The 13,265-nt window shown below is 47.4% G+C and overlaps 2 protein-coding genes across 3 annotated transcripts in view; one reads left to right on the forward strand and one right to left on the reverse strand.

Moving 5' to 3' along the window:
• Nucleotides 1-417: 417 nt before the first annotated feature.
• Nucleotides 418-9,036, forward strand: LOC6589737 (kinesin-like protein KIN-7O). 2 transcript variants are annotated; one of them, XM_002015105.2, is made up of 13 exons: nucleotides 418-565; nucleotides 632-754; nucleotides 823-1,169; nucleotides 1,238-2,136; nucleotides 2,308-2,475; nucleotides 2,666-6,239; nucleotides 6,296-6,568; nucleotides 6,633-6,935; nucleotides 6,998-7,300; nucleotides 7,358-7,579; nucleotides 7,642-7,762; nucleotides 7,828-8,315; nucleotides 8,377-9,036. In XM_002015105.2, the coding sequence occupies exons 1-13, from the start codon at nucleotides 433-435 to the stop codon at nucleotides 8,521-8,523; spliced, it is 7,101 nt and encodes a 2,366-aa protein (XP_002015141.1). In that variant the 5' UTR covers nucleotides 418-432; the 3' UTR covers nucleotides 8,524-9,036. The 2 variants fall into 2 exon arrangements, with proteins under 2 accessions (XP_002015141.1, XP_026843894.1); XM_026988093.1 differs by lacking the exon at nucleotides 2,308-2,475.
• A 1,395-nt stretch (nucleotides 9,037-10,431) lies between these two features.
• The window catches only part of LOC6589736 (protein abrupt), a 52,461-nt gene continuing 49,627 nt past the window's right edge, over nucleotides 10,432-13,265 (reverse strand). The window contains exons 8-9 of the mRNA XM_002015104.2: nucleotides 11,371-12,102; nucleotides 10,432-11,296 (exon numbers count right to left, since the gene is read on the reverse strand). Coding sequence (XP_002015140.1) covers nucleotides 10,878-11,296; nucleotides 11,371-12,102 — 1,151 coding nt within the window. The 3' untranslated portion in view covers nucleotides 10,432-10,877. The remainder of the gene's footprint in view (nucleotides 11,297-11,370; nucleotides 12,103-13,265) is intronic.

The following is a 13,265-nucleotide window of genomic DNA, read 5'->3' on the forward strand; positions in this document are numbered from 1 at the left end:
AAAACTTAAATTTTCTAACAAACCTAATTTTAAAATTGTGACAACAATCGAAGAAAAGTCTGCTATGTATTTATTTATCGTGGTTTTTTGTAAGTATATATTTTGACATATTTTCAGTATATTTTCCACCCAATACCACAAGTAGTTTAAATAGAGGGGGCTTAGGTGGGCTAAGTTCGTTTTTTCATCGGTATATTTGCGGTATATTTAGAAAATGAAACGGCATATTTCGGTAAATTTTTTCAGGTCAGACCGTATATTTGGTCGGTAATTCGGCGGTCTGCATTTGTTCGAATTTAACTGTACGTACGCCATGCAAAATTTTGCTAAACAATTTTGATCTAGAAGTTTCATTGAAAAGTGTCTTTTTATGTGAATAGTCAACTGATTTGTGAATGTTTAATGTGATAAAAATTCGAAATAAGCCAGAGAATGTCTGCAAAGAGTTCAATTCAGGTGTGCATCAAGGTGCGCCCCTGCGAAGCCGGCAATGCATCGGTGTGGGAAGTGAAGGAGTCCCGCTCCATACGCCTTATCGACAACCAAACTGATCCGTGTGTCTTCGGTGAGTGAGGAAATCATAGAGAAATCATAGATCGCACAGTTTCTTATGCGCGTGTCCTATTTGTAGACTATGTGTTTGATCAGAATGGAAATAACCAGGAGGTGTTTGACCGCATGGCCAAGCACATTGTCCATGCCTGCATGCAGGGCTTCAATGGTACTATTTTTGCCTACGGCCAGACGTCATCAGGTATTTATACATCTCCGCATATGCATATGCATATGCCGCACACACACTCACGCACGAACTCCCTCTAGGCAAAACGTACACAATGATGGGCGACAGGGAGAACCCGGGCGTAATGGTTCTTGCTGCTAAGGAGATCTTCAAGCAGATAGCCAACGACAACGATCGCGAGTATTTGCTTAGAGTGGGCTACATTGAGATCTACAACGAGAAAGTCTACGATCTGCTGAACAAGAAGAACCAGGACCTCAAGATACACGAGGCCGGCAATGGCATTGTGAATGTGAATTGCGAGGAGTGCATCATAACCAGCGAGTCGGATCTGCTGCGGTTCCTCAGCATGGGCAACAAGGAGCGCACTGTGGGCGAAACCAACATGAACGAGCGCTCCAGTCGCTCCCATGCCATCTTTCGCATCGTAAGTTCAGCTGCTAGTCAGATCTTCTGCTCCCCTGATCTCAGCAATTGATCTCCCTGAAATTCCAGATCATCGAATCGCGCAAAAGCGATCGCACTGTGGACGATGCCGTCATTCAGAGTGTCTTGAATTTGGTGGACTTGGCCGGTTCTGAGCGGGCCGGGCAAACAGGTGCGAGCGGGACTCGCCTCAAGGAGGGGAGCCACATCAACAAGAGTCTTCTGTTCCTCAGCAACGTGATCATGAATCTGTCCGAAAACTTGGACAATAAGTTCATAAGCTTCCGCGACTCCAAATTGACGCGGATACTGCAGGCTTCGCTAGGAGGCAACGCCTTCACGTCCATCATATGCACCATCAAACCCTCGATTGTAGAGGAGTCGCTATCGACAATCAATTTCGCTATGCGCGCCAAGAAGATCCGCATCAAGCCCGAGGTCAACGAGATGGTCTCCGATGCAACAATGATGAAGCGGCTGGAGCGGGAGATCAAGGAGCTCAAGGACCGCCTGGCCGAGGAGCAGCGCAAGAACGAGAGCCAGCTAAAGGTGAAGCAGCTTGAGAACCGCATCCAGAACGACATGCTTAAGATCATCACTAGCAACTCGCTAAACGACAAGCGGTTTAAGAATCGCCGCCGTACATGGTGCCCTGCCACCTCGATTCCAGAGAGTGCCATCCCCACACCGCTGCATTGCGGACCGCCAGAGCCCAAACAGGACCATCGACAATCGAAGCTTTCCCATCTGCCGAAGCCGGTGTTCTTTCCCAACTCGCACATCAGCCACCGCGCCGACAACGGTCCCAAGACCATTAATATCATGAAGTCGCTGGACATTGGCACTAGTGAAGAGGAATTCAGCCCAGCCGAGCTCATCGACTTTGGTCTGAGGCCCTCGGATGTTTTGAGGACGAAGGAGCTTAGCAGAGCTGAGCTCTCTCTCACGCCCAATGTGGGAGTTTCAAGGTAAGTAGTTTTTGAATTCTTTCCACAACGATGTAACCACACACGTCACCCCCTGCATGCACACACACACACACACACACACACACACACACACACACACACACCACACCACACCTCATTCATTGTCACCTCACATCGTCGTCGCATTACACATTTTCTCATGTGAGATAGCTTGGTGGAGAAAACGAAAATCGATCGCTTGGAGCTGCAAATGTTCACCTCGTTAGAGAAGCAGTTCGAAGGGGACTGGGAAAAGTCCCAGGCTCTGGCAGAGAAGTTGTCCGAGGTGACAGCCCAGCGCGATGAGCTAGAGTCAGAGAGCCAAAAGAATGCCCAGCGGTGAGTCCCACAGGAATAGAAAATATAATTGACAATCAGACACTGCAATTGGCATAGAAATAATCAGGAAAAATAGTCCCCACCCCCGTCACTAAGAATTGACATCAATCACATTTCATATCCTGAAGACATTAAAATACATAGCTCGTCGAGAGGATTTTTTAAACTATTTTACTTGTCTTGTTTTTAGTTGCGAAGCCCTGCAGGCCGAGATAGAGGCAGTCAATGCCAAGAACACAGAGTACGAGGAGCAGCTGAAGGCCTTGAAGGAGACCATTCAGAAGCTGGAGGTGGAGAATCGTGAAGCTGTGAGTTTGGAATTCGAGTACCAGTCCCACAAAACCAAATCAAAGCTTCGAGAGACCGATCTACTGTCGGCTCTGTCGGAAAAGGATTTGGCCATCGAAAATCTGCAGAAAACTCTCGATGAAATCTCCCGCGATGTCCTGCGCAACAGCAAGGAGGAGCTAATGCGCTCCATTTGCCCCGAGCTGGAGTCAAGCCCCGAGAGAATCTGCACCAAATGTCTGGAATTTGACAGCCTCTTGGCCGATGCCGATACAAAGCTGAAGAACGTTCAGGTGGCCTTTACCCAGAAGACGCAGGACTGCGAGCGCCTCAATACCCAAATATCCACAGCCCATGGCGACATGGCTATTCTGCAGGGAAAGTACGATAGTCTGGAGCAGAATTTGCAGAGCCAGCAGCAGGCCATTGAGGCCATGGAGGCAGACTATAATTTACTCCATCAGAAGTACCAGCAGCTGCAGCAGGAGTACGAGGATCTGAGGCGAACGTCGAGTGCTTCCGAAGAGCAGGTTCTGCTGCTGGAGGCAGACAACACCAGACTGCAGGCCGAGATTGTCACTCTGAGGGAGCGAGTGGAGGAGGCGCAGCGTCTGCTCTTGGAAGCTCCCAGTCCCGAGACCCTTGCGGAACAGTTCAAGGCCCAGAGCGATCAGCTCAAGGCAGAGCTGGCGAATGTCCAGACGAGCCTTGCGGAGATGCAGGAAGAGTACAATTGCATGTCGAACCAGCTAATGGACAGTGTGGAGGAATGCGATGTCCTACAGAACGAGGTCAGCGCTCTGCGTGAGGAACTTAAGCTGCAGCGGTCGATGCCCAGCTGCGACATCGAGTCCATGAAGAGCTCAGGCGTTGGCACCGAGTGCAGTGATCTTGATTCCGACGCAGACAGCGGATTTTTGGAGAAGTTTGCTCGGCTGTCAGATTCGCTGCACGAGATAGAGCTGCAGCATCGCTCGGGCAGCAGTCGCCTCTTCAGGGCCACTAAGATTCATGAGCAGAATGTGCCCGGCCTGAAGCTTTGCCTCGAGTCAGCTACAGACATACACACCGTCTCTCACCCGCTCGATGATAATACAGCCGATGAGGTGTGCCTGAAGGGCGTGCTGCGACAGCACAGGTTCCAGATTATCAGACTCACCCAAGAGTCAGCGCCAGGGGAAGAAGAGGTGGAGAAGAGACGTCTGCTCGACCACATTGCTCGGCTGGAGATGGAGATTGCGGAGAAGAATATGCTGATCGATGTCACGGAGGGAACTATTAACGAGATGCGCGAACAGATGACCGACCTGGAGTCGGCTCTCCTGGAGAAGTCGGTGATCGTCAACAAGGTTGAGTCCTACCAGCGACAGATCGAGTCCCTAGAGAAGCAGAATGCCGAGATAACCATCGTCTGTGAGGAGCTGCAGGAGAAGGTGAAGGAGAACACACTGAGCGAGAGTCTCATGTTATCCCATGGCGACGATACCCTGCCCGGCAGCACATCCCCCTTGTTGCTGCCAGACCAGGAGGCATCCGAGATAGCTGCCCTCAAGACATCCCTTTCCGAGCTGAAGGACAAAGTCGCCGAGCTCCAAGGCCGAGTGGAGATACAACTGTTGCAGTTGCAGCAAAAGGACAACCATATCGATCAGCTGCGTACGGAAATCGACGAGCTGAATGAGCGCTGCATGTCCATGGAGGTGAAGCAGGTGGAGCTCCAATCGAATGCCAGCCAGAAGCAGCAGCTCCTGGAACGACAAGCAGAGAAGTTGGCAGACGACGTCCAACGCATCGACCAGCTACAGGAAACCAATGCGAAGCTCGTCGAACGCAGCACTAAGGCTGAAGAGTCCCTGTCGGAGATGCAGGAGCGTTTGCTGCAGAAAAATGGAGACATCCAGACTGTTGAAGAAGACTTAAAGAGTGCCAGAGATCGCATCGAGACTCTTCAAGAAGACCTAAAGAGTGCCAGAGATCGCATCGAGACTCTACAAGAAGATCTGAAGAGTGCCGGAGACCACACCAAGACTGTTCAAGAAGATCTGAAGAGTGCCGGAGATCGCATCGAGACTCTTGAGGAAGACCTAAAGACTGCCAGGGATTCGATTGAGGCCATTGAACAAACGAAGATAGATGAACTGAACGCCCTTAAGCTGGAATATCTCGATAAAATAGAGCAGAGCGAGAACGAATATCGCGCCAACTTCCGCAAATACAACGCGGAGTGGGAGGAGGGCAAGGAACGCTACGAACAGAACGTGGCCAGTCTCGTGGCAGACCAAGCCAAGGCTGCTGCTCAACACCAGGCAGAGCTGGAGGACATCAGGATAGAGCATAATTTGGTCTTAGATCAGCTGAGGCAGGAGAAGCTCGAACTTGAGTCGCTTTGCGCGAAGAGCCAGGAATTGGTGGAGGAACTACAATCGCAGATGAACGCCCACGACCGCAGCTCATCCGTACAGCTGGATGAGCTGATAGCCGTCGAAAAGCAGAGGAATCAAGAGCTTAAAGACAGATGCGAGGAGCATATTTTGGACTACGAACAGCAGATTTCTAAAATCCAAGCTGACCTGGATAAGCTGAAGGAGGAGAAGATGGCTCTGCACTCCGAGATCAAAGAGGCGGAATCGCAGCATGCGAGCACTTTGGAGAAGATTCAACTAATGGAGCGAGAACTGGAAACCCTGAGCAAGCAGACAGCCTTCGAGAAGGCTGAACTACTCGACAAACTTGAGACTTTCAGCTCGAAGAACAGTGATCTCAATGAAGAGCTACAGAGGGCCCAAAAGAAGGCTCTCAGCTTTGAAGACCTACTCTCTCAGCATCAGAGGTTGCAAGAGTGCTTGTCCGAGGCCACTGGGGTTAACATTACGCTAAGAGAGCAAGTAGAGAACCTACAGTGCGAGCTCAACAGTTCCCAGAAAGAGCAAAGCGATCGAACCGTTGAAATCGAAACACTTCGATCGGAACTGATCGGCGCCTTCGAAGTGATGGACTCTGCGACAGCACAGGAGTCTCTTCTGAAGCTTCAGATGCAGCTAATGGAGACCAAGATTTCTAGTCAGGCAGAATATTTCCAACAGGAGGTGGCAGTGCTGAAGAGTTCAAAGAACGAGCTGCAGCTGAAGCTGGAGTCCCTGCAAGAGAGCAAAACGAAGCTGGAGTCGTGCAGTCAAGACCTAGAAGTGGCAATGAAAAATGCCAGAAACCTCCAAAGTATGCTGGAAGAGGAGCAACAAATGTGTTGTTCTCTGCGCGATGCCTACTCGAAACTGGAGGAATCCAATGTCCAGCTGGTGGGTCAACTAAAGGAAAAGGATGCAGCATGTGAGGCCTTCCAGGATTCGTTGTCTCGGCAGAATAAGGCTCTCGAAGAAGCCAATGTCAAATGCTTGGAAATGCGGCAGGAAGTGAAGGAGGCCCGCATGTCCGTGGAGGAACTAAAAAATGAATGCGAAACCCTGCGATCATCTCTAGTAAGCGATGAATATATCCCCATTATCCTTACCTTTTTTGATCAATGATTTTTCAGAATTCCGCTTTGGCCCAGCAAGAACAAGTCCTTGCAGAATCCGATAAGCAATGCCTCGAACTTCGTCAGAAAATTGAGGAAAGTCGCCAGTTAGTAGCTCAACTCCAGGAAAAGGAAGCAGTTTGTGAGACCCTTCAGGATTCCTTGTCTCAGAAGACACAGGCTCTCCAAGAAGCCAATGGCAAATGCTTGGAAATGCGGCAGGAATTGGAGGAGGCTCGCCAGTCCGTGGCGGCACTGACCAAAGAGTGTGAAAGTCTGCAAACGGCGCTGGTAAGAGAAAAATACACGCCTCTCAATCTTCATTACTTATTCTCATCGATGTGTGTCTTTCCAGAAAACAACTGAGACGGAACGCGATTCCTTGCGCAATTCTGCGGCCCAGCAAGAACAAATCCTTGCAGAGACCGATAAGAAATGCCTCGAACTGCAACAGGAAATTAAGGAGAGTCTCCAGTTAGTTGCTCAACTCAAGGAAAAAGATGCACTCTGTCAGACCTTCCAGGGTTCCTTGTCTCAGCAGACACAGGCTCTCCAAGAAGCCAATGGCAAATGCTTGGAAATGCGGCAGGAATTGGAGGAGGCTCGCCAGTCCGTGGCGGCACTGACCAAAGAGTGTGAAAGTCTGCAAACGGCACTGGTAAGAGAAAAATACACGCCTCTCAATCTTCTTTACTTATTCTCATCGATGTGTCTTTCCAGAAAACCATTGAGGCGGAACGTGATTCTTTGCGTATTAGTGCAGCCCAGCAAGAACAAACTCTCGCTGAAACCAATAAGAAATGCTTGGAAATGCGGCAGGAAGTGGAGGAGGCTCGTCAGTCAGTAGCTCAAGTCAAGGAAAAGGATGCAGCATGGGACGCCTTACAGAATTCCTTATCTCAGCAGAAATTGGCTCTCGAAGTAGCCAAACAAAAATGTTTGGAAATGCACCAGAAAGATGAGCAGTCTCGCAAGTCAGTGGCGACACTGACCAAAGAATGCGAAACGCTTCGCACAACAATGGTAAGCGATTATGACACTTTCATTCCCTTGAAATGAACTAATGGATGGGTATTTCAGAAAACCAATGAGACTGATTATCGCACTGAAAGGGAACGCGTACAGGCTACTGCGTCGAGTCTTTTGGAGGATAAACGCAACCTAGAAGAAAAGGTGTGCACTCTGAATGATATTGTGGAGAAGCTACAGGGTGACTTGACTACCCTTCAAGGACTCAAAGCCAACGCCAGCAATGTGTCCTTTGAGTCCAATGCGTCCAGCACGTCGCCCTCTGCACCAAGAGTAAGCTTGAGATAAAACCATTTAAATGTAGAATCTAATGCCAAGCATTCAATATTGTGTAGAAATCGATAAGCTTTGAGTCCGACTGGCGTAAGAACCGACGGCTAAGCGTACACGATGAGCGTCGCAGGCAGTCTTACTGGAACAACGTGCGCGATTGGGGAACCATGACGGATCCCGTGGGTAAGTCAGAGATATTTTCAGAACATAAATCATGGAACCTGAATTAATAATGCTCACAATCTCAGACAATAACTGCAACTGTGTTGAGCTCAACCAAAAGCTGCAGGACTGCCAGCGAGACCTTTTTATACGGGAGAGCCAGGTGACAGCATTAAACATTGAGCTCAAAAACCATCCTCTGAAAGACGAGAATGCCCAGCTACAAAAACGACTATTGGAAGAACAGGAAAAAGCACGTGCCGAACTGAAGCGTCTTAAGCTGAAGAATCAAGATCTCACTATGAAGGTCAATGACATGACTGCAGCGGCATCAGCATCAGTCCAAGGCCAAGCATGCAGAATAACCCCTGCGATGATCTCGGTGGATACACAGACAGAGTCTGACTTGGAGAAGGTCCTGGAGAAGACAAACCTAAAGTATCAAGACGCACTTAAACTGTGCCGCTTCCGCTACTCTATGATCCAAGATTTGGAACAGAGACTAAAGCAAAACGAAAATTGCGACACCTCCAACCTGACCTCCCTTACAGCAGGCCAAATCAATGCGCTTAAGGTACGTATTGCTTTGCTTATTATTAACAAGAAATCATCCATCATACTATGCATCCTTCCAGACCCAATGTGAGGCGTACAAGAAGGAAATATCAGCCATGAACGAGAAATACGAGTACGCTAAACGAGTGCTCAAGATGCGCAAGGATGAGGTGGTTGAACTGCGCGCTAAAATCGCTGACTACGAGGCAGCCTCTACAGCCAAATAAGTCGCTATAACATCATAGTTTAGTTGTATATAACCTTTAGTTCTCTATGCCCGTACCAAGATCAAATCGTTTATTTCCAATTATTTATTCCATGTGAGAAGTCAAAACTTTCAATATTTTTCGGAGTATTTTAAATGTATTTATGTACTTGTCATTAAGTTTAGTGTTGCAAGGTGGACATGTATCGAATACACAGCTGCGCTGCCTACTGCATATTTCTGTACTAATCTAAATCTATACGGTCCTTTATAATTTAAGAATTCTAAAAGAATTCGTCTTTAATACCTCATTATTTGTGTACTTCTGTGCTGATGAAGCAACAGGCAATTGTGGACCTGTGGAATTACTTACTTTTATTAAAAAAAAAAAAAGATCTTTGCATCAAATGTACCTGAATCGAAGAAAGGAACCCCCAGCAAATGTGCAGATAGAACATATAGAAACACCATAAACATTGTTCTTCATAACGCGGCTTTATTGTAATTTCAATAAATATTTATAACTTTCTAAGCACATGGATGTCTACTTATATTGCTTATGTAACGACTTTTAACTAATTGCTTTTAAACTAAAGTCTTAACCGAATTGCATTAGCCTTGAATGCATTTCAAGCCTAGGGAAATGCGATCTATTGCACTCTCCCTGCGTCGAGAGAGACAAGAAAGGAGAAGTGTCTAACGAACCGAAAGCATAAAACGATCAGGGGATAAATCAAGAAATTAAACATACTCGCATGTACTTGGGCTCTTCTTTATTCATAACATTTTGTATAGGTATATTTTTTAGGTATTCTCCAATCTGTTGTTGTATCGTTACGTTAGGCTACGTTGGGGGTACGCCACTCTTAATTGAATGATTGAAATAAGACGGGCTACTTCAAATGAAATGCGACGGCCATTGCGAACTTACAAATAAATATCCAAGTAAATTACATTTAAATTAATTGAGGTAGAAAATTACTAAAGTAACACATATGTTGGTCATAAGGCAAGTGGTTGCGACTCTTGTAGAGTCTGTCTGTGCTCATCTTCGATTGAAACTAACCATAAACCTAGGATATAACTGAGGCATATTCGAACTAAATACATACAGGAAACGCAGCCACGGCCACGGCAACGGCAACGGGCACTACTTACGAGTAGTACTTACATCTATCTACGGGTATGTCTCTTGCTTGCAGTGCTTCCACATAAACTAACTAATTTCTAGTATTCCTTAAGTATCGTATGACTCTCTCTTCAAACGGCGGAGATACTGGTTCACCCCTGTTCGGTGTGGTGTGTGGTCTGATCGAGTGCTGAGTATGCTGAGGCTGAGGTATTTAATTCTCTGACAAATCCTATCCATTGTCTGGGTAAGTACAGTACAGGGTTTCTGTGTGTGTGTGTGTGTCTCTATGCTAAATGTGCACTGTATACCGTATAAGTAGTTGTATATAAATTAACATTCACTTTGTCACGTATGTATGTATATATTCTGATCCATTGCAGATCCTTAACCTATTCTGTTCAATATTGGCAAGTTTCCTGGGGCCCTGGAGTTTTCTATATATTGTATAAAGAGTACGGATATAGACAGGACGGGGACAGGACCAGTCACAACTCATGGAAGTCTAAGGTATTTCGAGGATTACACGCACACAGCACACAAAACTCATTCGTCTGCTGAGGTCTGCTGAGGTAGTTCGGTTGATGCTGGCTTTGTCCGCGAGATAGTGTTCCTGAGATATGGTAAGCACTGTGAATCAATGGAGTGGCTAGGCTAGACTTGGAACTTGGAAGGCTATTATCGTATGCTTATATCATAGGTAGGCATACTCGGATTCTAGCTGTGGCATGCATGGCACATCTGAATAAACATTTGAGTTCCTCTGTCGGATACTAACATACTTTAAATGCGACGGATCGGTTCTGAGGGATGGGGGCATAGGTGTTTTTGTATGTATTTACAGGCTGGTTCTTCGCTTTCAATGTGAAATCTATCTTACGACTAAAAGGGTACTCTAGGGGTTTAGCTTTCTCCTGTCAGGGCTCGTTTCGGGGATATCCATCCCCTTCATCAATTGTATACACAACAGGTACATGTGTATATTTATACATACATTATATAGTATATATGTATGGGTAGTTTAAAAGCACAACATTGAATTCTACTAGGCCAGCTCTGGCAGCGGCACAAATATGATTTTTCCTAGTCCTAGGTCCGTATCTCTATCGTATTGTATCGTATTTGTATCGTATTGTACACATAAACTGGTATACATGTGGATAAGGCTACTCGTTACATATGTTCCATGGGTATTCGGTATACAACTGTTGATGCAATGACACTCTGACACTCCTGCTGCTGCTCCCTTATGTGTTGTGCACGCCCTCGTCCTCGGAGTAGTTCTCCTCAACATCCGAGTTGGCCACCTCGTTGTTGCTGCCCGACTGATTGTTGTCCAGGCCCAGATCCATGGGCTCTGAGCCCTCTCTCCGCATCTCCCCATCATTGTCCGCATCGTCCAAGTCATGCCCGTGCATCCGGCCGCCAGAGTTCAGCGCCAGTGGGCCCTGGGCTGGATCCTGGTCGTGGCGCAGAATCGGTTCTATCGACAGGCCCGGTCCGCTCTGGCCAAAGGCGGGGTTACCGGCGGCCAGCTTGCTCAGATCGAATTGTCCGGGCAGCAGGCCAGGCGGCAGGTTCTCCAGACTGTGACCCATGGCATTCAGTTGCGCCATCTTGGCCCGCAGAGCCGCTGCTGCAGCCTGTTCCTGGGACATGCCCATGCCTGGAATGCGGAAAAAAGAAGATTCTTGTTAGAAAAGAGTCGCCTGATGGCAAGAGCTCTGCTCCAAAACTCACCGAACGTGTTCTCCGTGATGAACTGCAGGTAGGTGTCCAGCAGGGACTGGCCCGCAGCATTGCTGGTGGGGATCTGCACGCCCAGATCCTTGGGCTGGCCCAAAGCAGCCGCTGTGGCCGCTGCCGCGGCAGCCTCGTTTCGCATCCGCGAGATGGTGGTGTTGGCGTGCCCGAAGTTGCTCAGGAGACTCTCGTGGTAGCGACTGAGGTCGCTGTTGCTGCCACCCATGCCGTACAGGCCGTTGCCCACGGTCAGGTCCTCGGGGTCCTCGTCGGAGTCCTCGCCATCGTCCAGTGGTCCGCCGCTGGCGTTGCTCAGATCCAGCTTGGCCCCGCCACTGCCACCGCCGCCTCCTCCGCCACCACCACCGCCGCCGCTGCTGCCACTGCCGCCGGTGGGCGAGGCTCGGGCGCGCAGCTCAGCGGGCGATATCTTGACCCCGGCCTTGGCCAGGAGCCGCGAGGCGAGGTCCGGATCGAAGGGGCTGGGCATCGGCAGCACGGGCAGGTCCTTGGTGGAGATGCCCCGATGCTGGCGCGACATGTGCGAGTGCAGCGAGTTGCGGGACTTGGCCACAGTGCCGCACAGGACGCACCGGTAGCCGGGGCAGACGGTGTGCTTGTCCTCCAGATGGGTGCGCAGGGTGTGGGCCGAGCGGTAGATCTTGCCGCATTTCGGGCAGGGACGGGGATCGGTGGCACGGACGCGCATCTCCAGGGATCTTCGGGACACTGCAGAGAAGAAAATGGATGATGAATATTAGATGATTCGATTCACTCGGTAAGGGCTTCACTTAGAGTTCAATGAAAAGTCGGCTCGTCTTCGTTTGCTCTTTATTGTTCACCAAAATATATTTGCCATCTCCGAAAACACATCTTCTCATAGTCGGCCGCCTCCACACACCGCCACACATGTGGCAGATACTCGTACCAGATACATTTCATCATCCACACTCTCAAATAATTTGCAAACTAAAATGGCATACGAATCACATACCATCCGATCCGATCGGATCGGATCTGTGTGGTTTTCTCGTCTTTTTTCTATATGCTTTATAAACTACAATTGTAAAATTGTCCGCTTCGAAATGGAACTTATATGTTTAATCGAGCCTCAAAGTTGATCGATTTCTTGGGCTAGTTTTGCTCAAGTTTCGGTTTTTGGTTTTCGGTTTTAGTTTTTTTTTTTTGATTAACATTATAGGAACCTTTTTACGTATGTTTTCCATCTGCTCTTCTGTATTTAGTACTTAAAGCCGGCCGCCAATCGAATGGAATCAAATCAAAATCAAAATCAAACACAAAAGATATCCAAACAAATCATCCATCAATTTTGAACTTTTCTCTAATACAAATCCTTTACGTTTAGTTTTTCTTATTTCCTTCGTTTTTTTGTTGTTTGTTTTTGTTTGGCTAAAAATATATTATGCAGGCACATTCTATTTTGTTTCAGTATCAATATTCATAATAACTACTTCATCGTTTTTCATATATCGTATATATAATTTTGTGGTTTGCTTGGTTTTAGCTCATTATCTACATAGTTTCTCCAACCTCTCTATGGCTTAATACGTCTTAATATGTCTGCTTATGTAATTCTATCAATTAATATTATTATATTTCTGGTTGTGTGTGTTCTTTAATTGGGTTTTTTTTGGTATTGGTTTTAATCATAATACTGCACATATTTTACTGGAGTTTACTGGCGTTTTATTCTACACAATCTGGCCCTGTAAATCAATTCAAAGTTGTTTATTCAAGGGCAAACATATCAGAGCTTTAGTTGTCTGCATTTTTCATATATATATAGTACTATATTGAATATAGGAACGTAATAATTGTTGTAAGTATCCTAACCCAAAAGCGATCGATCGATCCTCCACTGTCGGCTAAGA

The sequence above is a fragment of the Drosophila persimilis genome, unplaced genomic scaffold (assembly GCF_003286085.1).
Source record: "Drosophila persimilis strain 14011-0111.01,24,50 unplaced genomic scaffold, DperRS2 tig00000191-arrow-pilon, whole genome shotgun sequence".
NCBI lineage: Eukaryota > Metazoa > Arthropoda > Insecta > Diptera > Drosophilidae > Drosophila > Drosophila persimilis.